Genomic DNA, 16,156 nt, shown 5'->3' with positions numbered 1-16,156 from the left:
GATGGCCTAAAGTTCCAAGTAAAAGGTGAAATGACTTGTCATTATCTCAATTGAAGTGCGGACTTCAACTAGTCCTTGGGTTCCTCTAATGGATCTCTTAGTTATTGAGAGGGTTGCCCAAAAGCAATATATATGGTGTATCCAGAAAAACTTACAAGTAAACCAGATAAAGAAATGGCAACTAGGGTTATTGTTTCCAATATTACATAGTTTTTAGACAATATTACATTTTATAATACAATAATATATTTACATTAAGAATGTGAAATGATAAATTAGTTTCAAATCTACAGCACGAGATTCTGACTTATTAATGAAGAATGGAGAAAATTTCACTAATTGACAACCCCTAAATCTAATCCTTCAAAATTGAGAAAAGTCAAGTTATGAACCTATCCTTGTCACAATTAATTACTCTATGAAAAAGTCTTCCCATGTAGTTATACTTTTGTCTGAAATTAATATGCAAGAGCATTGAACTTTGCTGATTTATTTTCTATCTGCTACCGCACAAATCCCATCAGTTTCGCCGCCCGTCTGCTATTTTCCTAGTCACTTCTGAAAGCAAAAGATATTTGAAAAAAAAAAAAAAAAAAAAAAATTAACAAAAATTAAAAACCTATCACCATATCAGAGGAGAAGAAAAGGCAAAAATTCCGGACCATGCATGGCGTTCCATTGCCAGCCTTCCGCCGTGAAGTACTGAATGAGTGACTGAGTCTTTCGATCCGACACGTAATACTTGCCGCTTCTCCAGATCTCTTTTGTCTTGTTGCAAAGTGTCGTATATCGACACGGAGCAAGAGTATACACCGAGTTTGTGTCGTGTTTAGCGTGAAGGAAACAAATCAAGCAATCCCCTTGAGTTTAATTTTTATCCAACCAGACCGGTAAACATTTCCTAATCAGGATCACAGATTCACAGCACCTCCTTAGCAAATCGGAAGACAACACCTTTTTGCCGTGAAAAAAAGGACAATCAATACACCTCGATACGTGTGATACTCCATCACCCATCACCTTCAACAAACTCCCCAATAAAACCTTATCCAAATCTTAGAAACCCAAAACTCCAGCTTACCCAGTTGGACTTCTCCACCGCAATCGTCAATGGAGAAATCTGGGTTCGGCAGAGATGGCATTTTCCGGTCACTTCGGCCGCCGCTTGTCCTACCCAGAGACCCAAATCTCTCAATGGTCTCCTTCCTCTTCAGAAACTCCTCCTCCTACTCCCACAAGCCGGCGCTCATCGACGGCGAGTCCTCCGAAGCCCTGTCCTTCTCGCAGTTCAAGTCCAAAGTTATCCAGGTCTCCCATGGCTTAATCAATCTGGGTATCAAGAAAAACGACGTCGTCCTCATTTTCGCCCCCAACTCAATCCAATTCCCCATTTGTCTTTTCGGGATTATTGCGTCCGGCGCTATTGCCACCACCTCCAATCCGCTCTACACTGTTTCAGAGCTGTCCAAGCAAGTCCGGGACTCTAATCCCAAGCTGGTTATAACAGTCCCGGAGCTCTGGGATAAAGTCAAGGGCCTTAACCTCCCAACAGTGTTCTTAGGATCAAAGGGGTTTTCGGGGAAATCCCACGTTGGATCAGCCTCAAAGATTCGAACTTTCCATGATTTGGTCGAGTCTGCTGGATCTGTGTCCGATTTTCCATCGGTTAACATTAAGCAGACCGACACAGCTGTCCTGTTGTACTCTTCAGGTACAACGGGGGTCAGCAAAGGGGTAGTTTTGACACATAGGAATTTCATTGCCTCGTCTCTGATGGTCACAATGGATCAAGAACTTTCTGGGGAGATGCACCATGTGTTTCTCTGTGTTCTGCCAATGTTCCATGTGTTTGGGCTGGCAATTATCACCTATGGGCAGCTGCAGAAGGGTAATGCTGTGGTCTCGATGGGGCGATTCGATCTCGAGAAGATTTTGATGGCTGTTGAGAAGTATAGGGTGACACACCTGTGGATTGTGCCTCCTATAGTGCTTGCTCTGGCGAAAAACAGTGTGGTTAAGAAGTTTAACCTTTCGTCGTTGAAGCATATCGGTTCAGGGGCAGCTCCTTTGGGGAAAGAGTTGATGGAGGAGTGTGCTAAAATTATTCCTCAAGGTGTAGTAGCTCAGGTATTAAATTATTATCTTGCTGGTTTTGATTGTTTTTAACTTGGAAGTGCGATTAATTCCTTTGGTTCGGTTATTTTATAATATAGGCATTGTGTTTAGAGTTTGGTGTTTGATTGAAACCAAATGGCTATAGGCTACATTTTCTTGATTCAAGTGCAGTTTTCAAGCAGTCATGTGTTCTAGTCGTCATGTGTCTTTTTACACAACAAGTTCGAATCCCCTTTCGTAAATTGGAGTAGTTTAAAATATAGTCAAATTGCAAGAGGTGCAAGTTTCTAATGTGTGAGTAGGAAAAATTCCTTTGGTAGCTAATTAAATTTAGCGCAAAGTTTGAAGTAATTGAAAGTGGATGACAGCTTATGCCGCAATTCAACTGATGTGAAATGTAAAAATTGGGTGGCGCTAGAGTTTGAGGTTCTCAACCTCATTTGCGAAGTTAAAATTTTTCATGTAGTAGCTGGGAGGATAAAACGTCTTTCACTGATTCAGAAGTTTGCTTGGTTTTTCAGGGCTATGGTATGACAGAAACTTGTGGAATTGTTTCGGTGGAGAGCACACTAGCGGGGTCTCGACATACTGGTTCAACTGGCATGCTTGTTTCTGGAGTTGAATGTCAGATAGTCAGCGTAGATACACTGAAGCCTCAACCTCCCAAACAGTTGGGAGAGATATGGGTTAGGGGGCCTAATATGATGACTGGTAAGTGTGTTTGTCAACATTCAAAAGTTTTCCTGCACACATAGACATATTAATTGTCTCACAGAAAGAAATTATTCTGCATTTTATTATAAGAGAAATCACATTTTTTTTGTCTGTAATGTAATCGTTCAAATTGGCGCAGTGCGGTAGCATTTTCATGTGGCATATGAGGTTTATGCTTATGATTTTCAGTATCCTCATCAATTATTTAAGATGCAAAACTCTAGTGCTGATGCTTTGTTCATCCCAAGCAGGGCATTGCATTTGCCAATATGGATCACACTCTCTTCCTGCAAAATGTTCACTCTTTTACTTGCTGAAAAGCTGATGCGGAATGTTTATAAATGTTTCCATGGTGTAAATTTAAGTTGGGTCTGCTGGCCTTAACTAAATACCATGCAATAATAACAATGCAGAAGCATGCAATAATTTATTTTCCATCTGAATTTCAGTTACCTCGCCATTTATCTTGTCTAGCATTGAAAAGTTCTTCCTTTCTGTTTCATTGAGAACTGTCAGTTAAGGATGCCTCGGGTCAATATAATCGCCCAATATAACAAGCTTCAAACCTTTGCTTCCAATTTGGTTGTGTGAAGTCTATTTGGTTCGCCTCTTGTGCAGATATTAGTAGGATATTTGTTCAAGTTTATTTTGTGTGTCGTGGGGTTTTTGGTATAAAAATTTATAACACCATGATTACTAAACTCATTTCAGGGTATTTCAACAACCCACAGGCCACCAACGAGACTATAGATAAAAATGGTTGGGTACACACAGGAGATCTTGGATACATTGATGAAGACGGACAACTTTATGTAGTTGATCGAATCAAAGAGCTCATTAAGTATAAAGGTTTCCAGGTAAATTCTTTTGCTAGAGTTAAACAATTACTGAAATTTCTGCTGGTTATCTCTGCAAAGCTATTTTTTATGCATAACAAATCCCATGCCAATTTTCCTTTAACATAGTTGTCTCTGCAACTAGAAAATTTGGTGGATCATGGATGCTATGCTGTCAGAATTTGATTAAAAGTTAATTATCTTTCTGTTTGCGTTTTTTCATGATGGATTCTTATGCTCTACACATCTGCAATTATTTAATCATGTTTTCTTTGCTCGGTTGGTCCTCTGCTAGGTGGCACCAGCTGAACTTGAAGGGCTGCTAGTTTCTCACCCTGAAATATTAGATGCGGTTGTCATCCCGTGAGTTTGCCACATACAAAACTTGTCCTAACCGCCTCCTATTGAACTTAATTGAATGATGGTTTTATTTCCGTCCTGCAGGTTTCCTGATGCTGAAGCTGGTGAGGTCCCTGTTGCATATTGTGTACGTACGCCAAATAGTTCTCTAACTGAAGAAGATGTCAAGAGCTTTATTGCTAGTCAAGTAAGTAGGAAACATCAAAGGATTATTTCGGATCCAATTTGATTTCCTTGGTAAAAAATTGCTCCTGTGGCAGGTTGCATCTTTCAAACGATTACGAAGAGTATCATTCATAAACAGTGTCCCCAAGTCAGCATCGGGCAAAATCCTCAGAAGAGAGCTCATCGAGAAAGTGCGGTCGAAAATATGAAATTGTATCATGGCTCCTCATTGATGCGATGTTTGCTTTATCGGGAAGGCTTGTCTGTAGAGGAACGCTACAAGTTCCTTACGCTTGTTTTAACGTTGCAGGTATGTTACGATATTCAGCTGTGCTGCCATTCTTTATAGGGAAGAAGAGCAGGACGTAGCTCTTAGTACCAACTCTCTACGATTCTCTTCAACAATCTGGGCATTAAGTTTTTGGATTTAAATAAAGAAGAGCAATTTCATTATGTCTATATAGAAACTCCTATACCCAAAAAGAAAAATAGCAACAACCTCAGTACGTTGCTTTTAATGCAAATTATTTATATTTCGGTGAATCTAGCATTCTTGCCCGAAAAGGGCGCAGAAGATGAACAGGCAGAGGTATATCATTTTACCATGTGGAGTATACAGTCTTCTTCTACAGCATTCAGCCTTATGGCCACTATCTTTGATGAATTGTAGTGCCCATAAACAGCTTGAATTTCTCTAAAAGCGTTTTTAGTCATTTTAAAAGCGTTTTAGTTTATTTGATAAGGTGTTTTCAGGCTGTTTCAGTCATGCCCTAAAAATAATAGAATAGGGGGTTGTTTTGTGGTGCTCTTGCTCACGTATATTTCCTAATAAAAAAGCGATGTTGTTGTTCACATCTTGCAAAATTATAGCAACTTTTTTTTTTTTTTTTTTTTTTTTTTTTGGTTGAAAAAGTATAGCAACTTAAAAAGTAGATTTAGTTGTAGTAGAGATAAATGAAAGAGAGATTGGGAGGAGAAAATCCAAGTGTGCTTTTCCTTCTCATACGATTTATATACAAAGGTTCATGAATAATTAATTGAAAACATTCATGAAAAGGGGTTTAGGCTAAGTTTATTTTAGGAGTGTGTTATCCACACATCTATTTTTACTTCTCACACATTCCTTTTTAATTTTTGTTCGTTGATCTTATCCATTTCATACGATCTGACGGTCGAAAATTAGAAGGGTGTGTGAAAAGTAAAAAGGGTTGTGTGGATATCACACCCCTTATTTTAACTAAAAATCATGCTATAATTTTATTTAATGAAAAAAAAAATTAAAAAAACCTTTAAATTTTAATAAAATGGACAAAAGAACTTATTTTTTTTAATGAGAATGACACAATTTTAATATATATATGTATATATATACACACATATATATTCACACACAATAAAAAAAAACCTAATGCGAGGGACTCTTGCATCTATCACAGACACTAATTATGAAACTTGTTGACCTTAAAAACTATAAAGCCTACGTGGCACGCAGGTCGAGTAATTAATGAGCTAACTACATCATTTGGTTATGTGCGGGGCGTGCCAACTCGTCGGCTGAGCTCGACCGAGGAGTAAAATATGTTGATGTGGCGTTGGGCGCGCTGTTGACTTCTTGATCTTATGACTGGGGTCGAGGAAGGAACACGTCTTTGGCATTCGGGTTCTAGAGCTTGAAGACAAGGCTGCTAGTTCTATGAAGTTCAATATCAAATTCGGCTTTCAGTGTGCCGAATGTAGTAATTTGTAACACCTCACTTCGCCGAGAAGGCTAATGAGATGACCTCTGCGAATAAGGATTCGAAAATCCTTCTCGACCGAGACTTGGATAGATAATCAGTCAGCCTCGACGCAGTGCTGTTTATCCAAACTGAAGGTGCTCCGCGGTCGGCTGATTCTACGGCAACAGTGCTATTTATCCAAACTGAAGATGTGTTGGTGAAAAAGGAAAACAAAAATCTCAAGGTTGTTGAAGGGTTTCGCGTAAAACGAGGGTTTGTGCAGGGCAGTTTATGTGTTGAATTGAAGAGGGGCCCTCAATGTTGCCTGCGACTCTGTATTTATAGTGGTTATCTTTTGCTTGGCACGAGTTGATAGCTTTGTAGAGTCCAACTGTAACTTTAACTCTGTGAAACTGAAATTGATCCATGTGAAATGCCAAAGCATATCCAACAAAATAAAACCTATCTAAGCTTTATCACATCACATCAGAAGCCTAGCTCACCTAGGCTTCTTATCTCATCATCAAAACTCCAACAGTGGCTTTTAAACCCATCTGACAACATCCATTATCATGCAAAAAGGTCGAGTCTACCTAGGCTTCTCTCATCATCACCCAAAGCCATCATCTTTATTGTCGCATGCATCCTGACCCTATCTAAATGAATTTCAAATTCATTTCTAGCTTCCAAGTATCGTTAGACATCCCAAATCAATTTGAATTATACTGTTTGCTTGGGATATAATTCGTATCCTATTTATCTGGTTGAAAAATGCTAAGATAATTCATATTAAAAGATAATTATTATGATAAAAACCATAATATTATCCTTTAACAATAACAAAAATTATCTCCACTTTTTCATTTGACTGTTGAAAACTATGCTCCCTCAACGGCCTTCAATACACGGGCTGATGGTGTAAATTTGGGTCCAAACATTGCCCCCCAGTTTCCTTGAACTTAGGCTCGTAAGTCGAATGGTTAAGGAAATTAAATCTCTCCAGCCAATCAGAAGTACTTCGACTGTCATCCCCCACTACTGTTCACTTGATTCTCAGTAACTTGCCAAGGGAACAAGGTCAGGGCCCCTTTTAACCAAAGAACAACCTATGGTCAAAGAGAAGTGATAAACAATCATGAACCAAGGTCGAGAAGAATTGGGATTGGGGTCGAGGGTAAAGTGGACCGAGGCCGAGGAGAATTACCCGCCGCCCGGGGGGGGGGGGGGTGGGTTGGGGGGGGTGGGGTTAGAGAAACATTGAGGTCGAGGTCGAGAAAAGTCTTTCTTGGCAGACCCTATGTGTGTGTGTGTGACCCCAAACCAGCAATCATGACTTATTCGGCCAAATTTCCATTGTGAGGATTCAAGCCGACACCCCAAACTAGCCTTTTCTTGATTAAATGTTTTGAAACCTGTACCCACAACCACATCCTGACCACAACATGCAACCATCGACAGTAATACCCTTCTACTATTTTCTTGGCATCGGCTTGTAAGCCGAATGGTTAAGAAAATTAACGGTTCGTAGCCAACAAAACTTCGTCGTATCGCTGGAAAAGAGACTTTGTTCCTCGGCAATAACATATCTATTTCGCCAACGCTGTGGTCTTCCTCGACTACCAAAATTCTGAACAAGGCTCGGCAACTTTAATAAATACCCCTGTAAACACTTCGACTATCCAACTTACATGGTCGAAAGACTCAGAACTTGCAAATGACATTGAGAAAATCTGAGCCGAGACAAACCAAATGGGGTCGAAGGCTTGGGGACTCTCGCCCTTCGGTTTTCATGGTACTCAAAACTTGCAGTGGGAACAAGGACAACCGTTCGACAAGTCATTCAGCCATCCATTCCTTGGCAATCTAAATTTGGCAACACAGCTGCCTTATGTGATTCTGCTATGAATATATATATAAAGGTAGCCTGACTGCCTGATGTGATCATGTGATACTGCTCTGTATATATATAGGGAATTATTATTAACAGTCTAAAAATCTTATTCTACACTCCAAACTTTCTATATTAGAAAAAAAAAAAAAACATTTATGAGAAATGTAGAATGAAAATTTTGAAATGTTAATAACACTTTTATATATATATATATATATATATATATATTAATAGAGCCACGTGAAGGCCTACCATCTACCATCTACTAAGGATGGCCTTTTTCCTTTTAACAAATGACTTTGTTAAAACCAAGGCTTGAAATGACATGTCCGACTTGAAATTTCAAACAAATGCCAACAAATGTTAAAACCAAGGCCTTTTTTTTTTTTTTTTTTTTTTTTTTAATTTTTTATTTATATTCCACCGGAGCCTATGTTTAATTAAATACCCTGATTCTTTGATTTGATAGGCAAACTACCAAGTTTCTACCACCGAGACAATATTTTAAGGGTATGGACTCCAAAGCTGACCTTAATCTGCCAATCTAAAAGTGGGGATTCCAGCCGAATTGCAAAAACATCACTAGACCATATCAACTCCTTGATTCTCGGCCTTTGAAACCCACCGGTTTGCTTGCTTACTTATCCTGGGCCTAGACAGCCGAAAGTTTTTTTTATTTTTTATTTTTATATAAAAAGAAAACTGAAATCTAATATATGGGAATAAAAGTGGCCGATCCATGAGAAGGAGGAGGTCAATGATGTTTTATTCCTAGTTAAGATCTTTTCATATTAAAATTCTCAATTTGATTTCGCTTTAGGCCGAATAAAAAATAATCTCCAAATACTTTTGTCATGGCGAAATTTTTTTCATTTTCGGTCGCTGTATGTGTTGAACAATTATTACACCCCCGGGCATAATAACTTCGCCAATTTCGGCTCTTAACTCGAACAACTTAACTGAACGGGACTTCTCCATGTTGGCTTTATCACCAATAATCATATCGATTGGCGTGGTTTTTTTTCGGCTAGGCCTTTGTCTCGGCCTTGTTTGTCATTGGAGTAGTCCTCTAACGAGTCATTTTCTGAATCGATTCTTGACCTAGAAACTTGAACTTTTTCTTCTAGGCTTACCACACTTTCAATCTCGATTGAAACAACAGGTGGCCTCGGTGTTTCTTCGGCCGTCTTCACAATTTCCTTAGGCCAAATTTTGATTGTAGCCGGAGCGAAAAATTGCCCCCCAGTCTTTTGATCCAACCATTCTTCAAATGTAATTGATTTGAATCTAAGACAAAAAGGCGTTTTCTTATCGTGCCACTTATAAAATTAAGCTCTGTCTTCGTTGAACCATTGATCTTGTAAGCTGTGATGAACCTTCACCTTTATAATTTGAGAGAAAGATTTTTTCCTTTCGTCGTATGCTTCAATGATCCGGTCAAGATGAACTAGGTATGCGTCTAATAGGCTAAACAGAATCGGATTGACATTTTGATATATCATATGAACTTCGTAGTTTTAGCACTGTGTCCCACTGGGCATGCCAAAATGTTGACCCTAAAAACTACCAAGTTTACGTGGCACGCATGCTGAGTAATTAATGAGCTAACTACGTCATTCGGTTATGTACGGGGTGTGCCAACTCGTCGGCTGAGCTCGGCCGAGGAATAAAATATGTTGATGTGGCGTTGGGAGTGCTGCTGACTTCTTGATCTTGCGATTGCGGCCGAGCAATGAACACGTCTCGGCCTTCGGGTTCTAGAGCTTGAAGACAAATCTGCTAATTCTGCGAAGTTCAATATCAAATTCAGCTTTCAGTGTGCCAAATGTAGTAATCTGTAACACCTCAATTCGCTGAGAAGGCTAATGAGATGACCTCTGCTAATAAGGATTCGAAAATCTTTCTCGACCGAGACTTAGATAACCAGTCGGCCTTGACGCAGTGCTATTTATCCAAACTAAAGGTGCTCCGCGATCGACTGATTCTACGGTAACAATATTATTTATCCAAATTGAAGATGTTCACCGGTTGTCTTCACAGTGCTGTTTATCCAAACTGAAGATGTGTTGGCGAAAATGGAAAACAAAAATCTCAAGGTTGTTGAGAGGTTTCGCGTAAAGCGAGGGTTTATGCAGGGCAGTTTGTGTGTTGAATTGGAGAGGGGCCCTCAATGTTGCCTGCGACTCTGTATTTATAGCGGTTGTCTTTTGCTTAGCACGGCCTAATAACTTTGTAGAGTCCAACTGTAACTCTAACTCTGTGAAAGTGAAATTGATCCGTGTGAAATGCCAAAGCATATCCAACAAAATAAAGCATATCTAAGCTTTATCACATCACATCAGAAGCCTAGCTCACCTGGGCTTCTTAACAAAACTCCAACAATGGCTTTTAAACCCATCTGACAACATCCATCATCATGCAAAAAGGTCTAGTCTACCTAGGATTCTCTCATTATCACCCAAAGCCATTATCTTTATTGTCGCATGCATCCTGACCCTATCTAAATGAATTTCAAATTCATTTCTAGCTTCCAAGTGCCGTCAAACATCCCAAATCAATTTGAACTATATTGTTTGCTTGGGATATAATTCGCATCCTATTTATCTGGTTGAAAAGATGCTAAGATAATTCATATTAAAAGACAATTATTACGATAAAAACCATAATATTATCCTTTAACAATAACAAAAATTATCTCTACTTTTTCATCCGACGGTTGAGAACTATGCTCCCTCAACGACCTTGATTACACGGGTCGATGGTGTAAATTTGGGTCCAAACAAAACTGAACACTATTTATGAAACTGAAGGTTACTACACTATTTATGGGTCTAATTCCATAAATAGTGCCTAATTCTTGGTCCACTTTCATTAATAGTGCCTCATCCTTGATCATATTTCATAGATAGTGCCTAGTTATTGGGTCCATTTTCATAAATAATTGGTACAGTTTCATAAATAGTATCATTTTCTTGATCCGGTTTTATAAATAGTGCCTAATTATTGGTCCACTTTCATAAATAGTGCATAGCTCTTGGTCATGTTTCATAAATATTATCTAGTTCTTAGTCCAATTTCATAAATAGTGTATAGTCCAGTTTCATAAATAATTTCCGCCTATTGGTTTAGTTTTGGAGATAGTGCCTAATTCTTGTTTTTGTTTCATAAATAGGGTCTACTTATTAGTCTAGTTTCATGAATAATGTCTACTTGTTGGTCAAGTTTTATAAATAGTGTTTGATTCTTGATTTAATTTCAAAGGTTTGAAATTTAGACCCTTTTTGGTCTTTTAAAAGCACCCATTGTGCCGAAAACAATGAACTCATATTGATCATTTAGATCAAAACCTTGAGAAGATTATGTTCTCAATAATTATATTTAAAAAACTGTTTTCAATTACCAAATTAAAATTTCCTCACATTTTTTACATACCTACAATAATAAATGTAGCTCTCCATCCAATTTTTGAGCTTGGGTGTCATCTTGGAGAAAAATTTCCTCGTGCTCGTAACACAAGCAGTACACTACGTGTTATTATGTAAATGGCGGGAAATTTTATTTTTATATTAATAATTTTTTAAAGAATCTCACAACTTGTATAAAGACGTGGTATACCACCCCAATGTTCTAGGCACATTGAAAAATCTCTTGTCATCTTGATACTATTGGGAAACAACACCGCAAAAATAAAACTGGCGAATGCAATTCAATTTGAAGTCTTTTTCTTATTCTAAGAAAAGAAAAAAAAAAATTATTAACGTAGTTGACAATGGGAGAAAAAAAAGTGGAGTGTGGAAATTAATGGGGGATGCGCCCAATGCAAGTTGGTTTTTTAGGTTTTTTTATTTTTATTTTTTTTAAATTCTTTTGTCGTTAATATTAAATAGAGTTAGTGGATTATTTATTTATTAAAGGGTAAAGATTTGAAACCTTTTTATTAGTTTTTCTTAATTATTATCATATTGACACTAAGTGGACACTATACAAGTAATAGTATTTACAACATTCCTCTTTGGATGTTCATCGATTAATGATAGTTGTCTTGATACAACCTTCCTTAAAACCCAATGGGACAAAACCTGAGCAAGATAATCGGGCTCCATGTTTATGAAACAATGTTTAGTTTTTGAATGCACATAATGCTGCATCGCTAAAAATTTACCAGTAAAAACTCAATGGGATAAAAGCCTGGTCAAAGAGAAAAAAACATAATGCTGTTATATCCGGAATAGCCTATATATATTGTCTAAGATCCCACGATGAATAACTCCGTTTGATGAGGGACTCCCCTTGAAGTCTTGATTTAACTGGTCATCATTGTCAAATTTGAAGTAATATGTGAATTCAGTCTTCAACAAATTAAATTTGAGTAGAACTTGACTCTGAGAAGGGGGAAGTTTATCGATAATTGACAATAACCTTTTGTATTTGTATTCCTGTAAAAGTTTAGAGAATACCAAAAAGTATATATTGAAAATATACAAACTAAAAAGAGCACTTTAATAAATCTCATGGAGGATATAAGACTTGTTTTTCACTTTCCTCGAAGCTCTCTCATAACTCGTTGCCAAAAGAACGACCTACAAATACGCATTAAGGTATGGAGGAGAAAATTATAATACGTGCGCTCCTCTAAAAGATTGCCAAGGAGTAAAGTAATTACAAGAAAAAATTGAAATGCAAATCTAATACCACTCTCCATTTTTACGAGGTGAACTAAACAAAGACTTACATCGTTAGCAAACACATAAATGAACTCAAATCAAAATTTCGGTAAGCTTGAAGTGAGACTTTTTATGTGTGAAATAACACGGCTAGAACGAGAGACACTGGACCAAGGGTTGGCTTTAGCATACCCAAGTTTTCAAAGATAAACTTTTTTGGGAACTGTTATTAGCATTTAAAAAAATTCTATTATATATGACTGCTCACAAATGTATTTTTCTTCAAATTATAGAAAGTTTGGAGAGCAAAATAAATTTTTAGAGTGTTAATAACATTTGTTATTTATTTTTGTGTTAAAGTAAGCATGTGGTGGAAAAATTAAAGCCTAACATTGCAAAAAATAGGAATTTAGCCTACCCAAACACCTAAATTTCACTTCATACTACAAGAAAAACAAATTAGTCCACCCCTATGTGAATTCCGAGTTGAGATTCTCTCTAGATCTTTGTGTCGGGAGCAACCGGACCCAGAAATCCGAGCTGTTTAAGAGAGAGAGATCCAGATTGTTCAAAGGCTTCGTTTTCTATGGGGTGGGCTAAGAGATAGGCTAATGATGACCACATAATTTAAATCAAATAGTCCAAATTTCTAGATCCTGTTGTCTAAACACAGAGATCCGTAAATAATTTCAACTCATAAATTTTAACTCCACACTTCGACATGAACGCTTGTGAGACAAAGCCACAGTGAGGGGGAGCTAGCCATAAGGACAAAACATACAAAAAGGGAGGAATGATCATAATTTTCGTTACAACTTACCAAAATTGGATATTATGTGTCTTTTCAAAAGTGAATTGTCTTGATGGTTAGACTCTTCTTCTTTAATCTACTACGTTTTAGGTTCAAACATTCTTTTATTTTCTAAGTGTTGAATACTGATAGTAATAAAAAAAAGGGTTCTTTAGAAAAAGACCCTTGAAACTCTTATTTTCCAAACAAAAACCCACGTAATATTAAACTTCTAAATAAAACCCAAATTTCAAATAGAGTACCATGTAGACAAATATGTAACCAATTGTCATCACATATTTACAACTTATGCCACAAAACTCTAGTTATGTCAAGAAATATTATTACCCACCCTAATTATGATTAGCAATTAACCCCATATGGAAATTTTACCTTTCTTGTATGATAAACATTAGGAATATATATATATATATATATATATATATATGTAAATTTAGCTATGTTCATAAACAATTTATGGGCACATTTTTCGTTTGGAAAGAAAAATCCTTTGTACAATCAGTTATTTTGCATTAAATAATAATATTGTTTTATAAAACAACAAAAAACCAATTAATATTCTTTTATGTTGTAGTTAAATTATTTTACCTAGATTATTACATACATTAGGCATTTTTTGTTTGTTATCATATATGCTTGTTAAAAATAATATATCTATATTTATATGTAAAATATAAGTAAATTAATTTTGAATCAAATAGTATTTATTTTGTAGGTAAATTAAAATAGTAGTTCCATTATTTTGGGAAAGTTAAACAGTGCCTAAATAATTTCGTAAAAATTAAACCAAGACAAATTATCTCCATTAAAATAAAACACTACATGTTCGACAAAAAACTAAATAAATAAATAAAATAGTAGATACATTATTTTCTTATAAGATTAAACAATAGGTAAATTATATTGTAGGTACATTATGTTTGTAATATAAAAAAAGAAATTGAAATTCATAAACAAAAAGTAGTAGATATATTAATTTTTAATCAAATTTCCCTTATTTGTTGATGAATTATTTTCATGCATTATTATATATATTGGGCATATTTTACTACTAATATATATGTGTGGAAAAATTTACCTATATTATCATATAAAATATAGATAAATTTATTTTGAATCAAATAACATTTTTTATTCTATAAGTAATTTTTTTTTTTTTTTGAGTTGAAATGATAGCGACTTTATTAATGTCAAGAAGATGACGTACGCTAATCCAAGAGGGTACCCTGGAGTAAATTATTTTGCATGTATCATTACTTATACAGGGCAAATTTATTACTAATGCACATGTCCAAATAATTTACCTATATTTTTTAAATATAGGTAAATTATTTTATAGTGCTCTTGCAAATTTTCATTTGATAAGAAAATGACAAGATTAAATTAAAATTGTCTAATTTTATGCAAATTTAAAAAACAAGTACAAACTCTTAAGGAAAGTATAACATTATTAGTTCTTTTTTGCCTTAACATACAATTTGTTTTGATATATTAATGCAATGATTTTAAACATTAATACATTTCTTTTTATTAATTTCTCCCTTCAAATCTGCATAGAATTAAATATCTACATCAAAACGGTAATTAGGGGTATTTTAGGCATCTGAAAAATGTAAAATGTGTAAAGGCAAACAAAATTAATGAATTTACTTATGTGGAGCCTAGTCATTGGGTTTTATTCAGATAAAAAGACTATGTCAGGTTTTATGTAAAGAAACTTCAGTTTCAGGGGCTAAAGTCAAATTTTCAGTAAAAAAAATCTAAAAACACCTTAAACACTAATTTTGTTTCTTCTAGTTTTTATCTGGGTAAGTTTTGACATCAGATTAAAATATTGGACGAAATTAAAAATTAGCGTTTCGATTTCAAATTCTCTCTTGTTTTCACAGTGTAGAATATTGATAATAATAACAGAAATCCAAAAACACCTTAAACAATATTTTTTTTTTCCTTCTAGTTTTTATTGTGACATCAGATTAAAATATTGGATGAAATTAAAAGGTAAGGAGTTGGAGATTTTAGAGGTGTACCCTTAATGCGAGTGACTGGCTCTTGTTCGCCTCCTAAATTCGCCATGGGCCTTGTGGGCATTTTAGGAATTTGCTCGACCAAGAAACTAGCGGCTGCAAGCGTGCCACTACTAGATGTTGCTAGTAGACGAGATCTAAATGATTGAGATTGTGCTTGAGTTCGACTTCTAGCCAAGAGATTGTGCCATTGAGTGGGAGTGGCTCAAATCAATGTTCTTTCTTTGCCTTAAAGATAAGGACTTCACTTATGTGGAGAGCTGTAACAAGATGTAAATGACAAGGTTGCTGGAAGTGGAAATGATAGAAGAAAGTAAATGACTGGTATTGTAGATTGCTTGTAAACTAAATGACTGGAACTGAGTTGTACATAAATGTAATTATTCAAAGTACATAGCATTATAAGTACAAAGGGATGCCAAATACAAGGTTCGAGCTTGTTCCTGATGGATCGGGCAAGTTGCTCTAGTCTTGTGGCAATTTCTGGTGGTTTGGGGAATGACTTTGAAGGTTGTAAATAAAAATACAAAGGAGATTGATACTATTAAGTGAGCAGTAGAGCTAAAAACAAGGAAAGTAAAGGTTGCTTAGCTAAAAGTAAATGTCTACCGGAAAATTGAGGAGCTAATTTGAGTAGAGTTCTTTGATTGATTGTTTGAGTGTCCATGATCCTTGTGCCTCTACTTCTTTATATAGAGATTTGAGATAGCCCCTTTGTTGTGAACATTGAACTTGCTCGATAGAACTCCATTGCCAGCTTGCATGTGAAATAATATTAAAATAGGTAGGCTTGCATTTCCACCACATGTCCATCTCCCACTTGCAATAAAATAATAATTAAAAGAAGCAAGTTGG

The 16,156-nt window shown here is 36.0% G+C and overlaps 1 protein-coding gene across 1 annotated transcript; it reads left to right on the top strand.

The window, feature by feature from the left end:
* The first annotated feature begins 505 nt into the window (after positions 1–505).
* On the top strand, positions 506–4,733 carry LOC137741705 (putative CoA ligase CCL7). Its single transcript, XM_068481415.2, has 6 exons — positions 506–2,127; positions 2,637–2,826; positions 3,541–3,686; positions 3,961–4,028; positions 4,110–4,212; positions 4,286–4,733. Exons 1-6 carry the CDS (start codon positions 1,111–1,113, stop codon positions 4,397–4,399), a joined length of 1,638 nt encoding a protein of 545 aa, XP_068337516.2. The 5' UTR covers positions 506–1,110; the 3' UTR covers positions 4,400–4,733.
* The last annotated feature ends 11,423 nt before the right edge of the window (positions 4,734–16,156 follow it).

This window comes from Pyrus communis, chromosome 11 (genome assembly GCF_041283825.1).
Source record: "Pyrus communis isolate YQ-2024b chromosome 11, ASM4128382v1, whole genome shotgun sequence".
In the NCBI taxonomy this organism is placed as follows: Eukaryota; Viridiplantae; Streptophyta; class Magnoliopsida; order Rosales; family Rosaceae; genus Pyrus; species Pyrus communis.
Note: the sequence above shows the minus strand (reverse complement) of the source record. Positions and strands in the feature narration are given on the sequence as shown.

Coding starts and splice junctions, on each gene's coding strand:
- LOC137741705 (XM_068481415.2), top strand. CDS start 1,111: ATGGAGAAATCTGGGTTCGGCAGAGATGGCATTTTCCGGTCACTTCGG. Junction 3,687..3,960: donor TTAAGTATAAAGGTTTCCAG/GTAAATTCTTTT, acceptor GTCCTCTGCTAG/GTGGCACCAGCTGAACTTGA. Junction 4,213..4,285: donor AGAGCTTTATTGCTAGTCAA/GTAAGTAGGAAA, acceptor CTCCTGTGGCAG/GTTGCATCTTTCAAACGATT.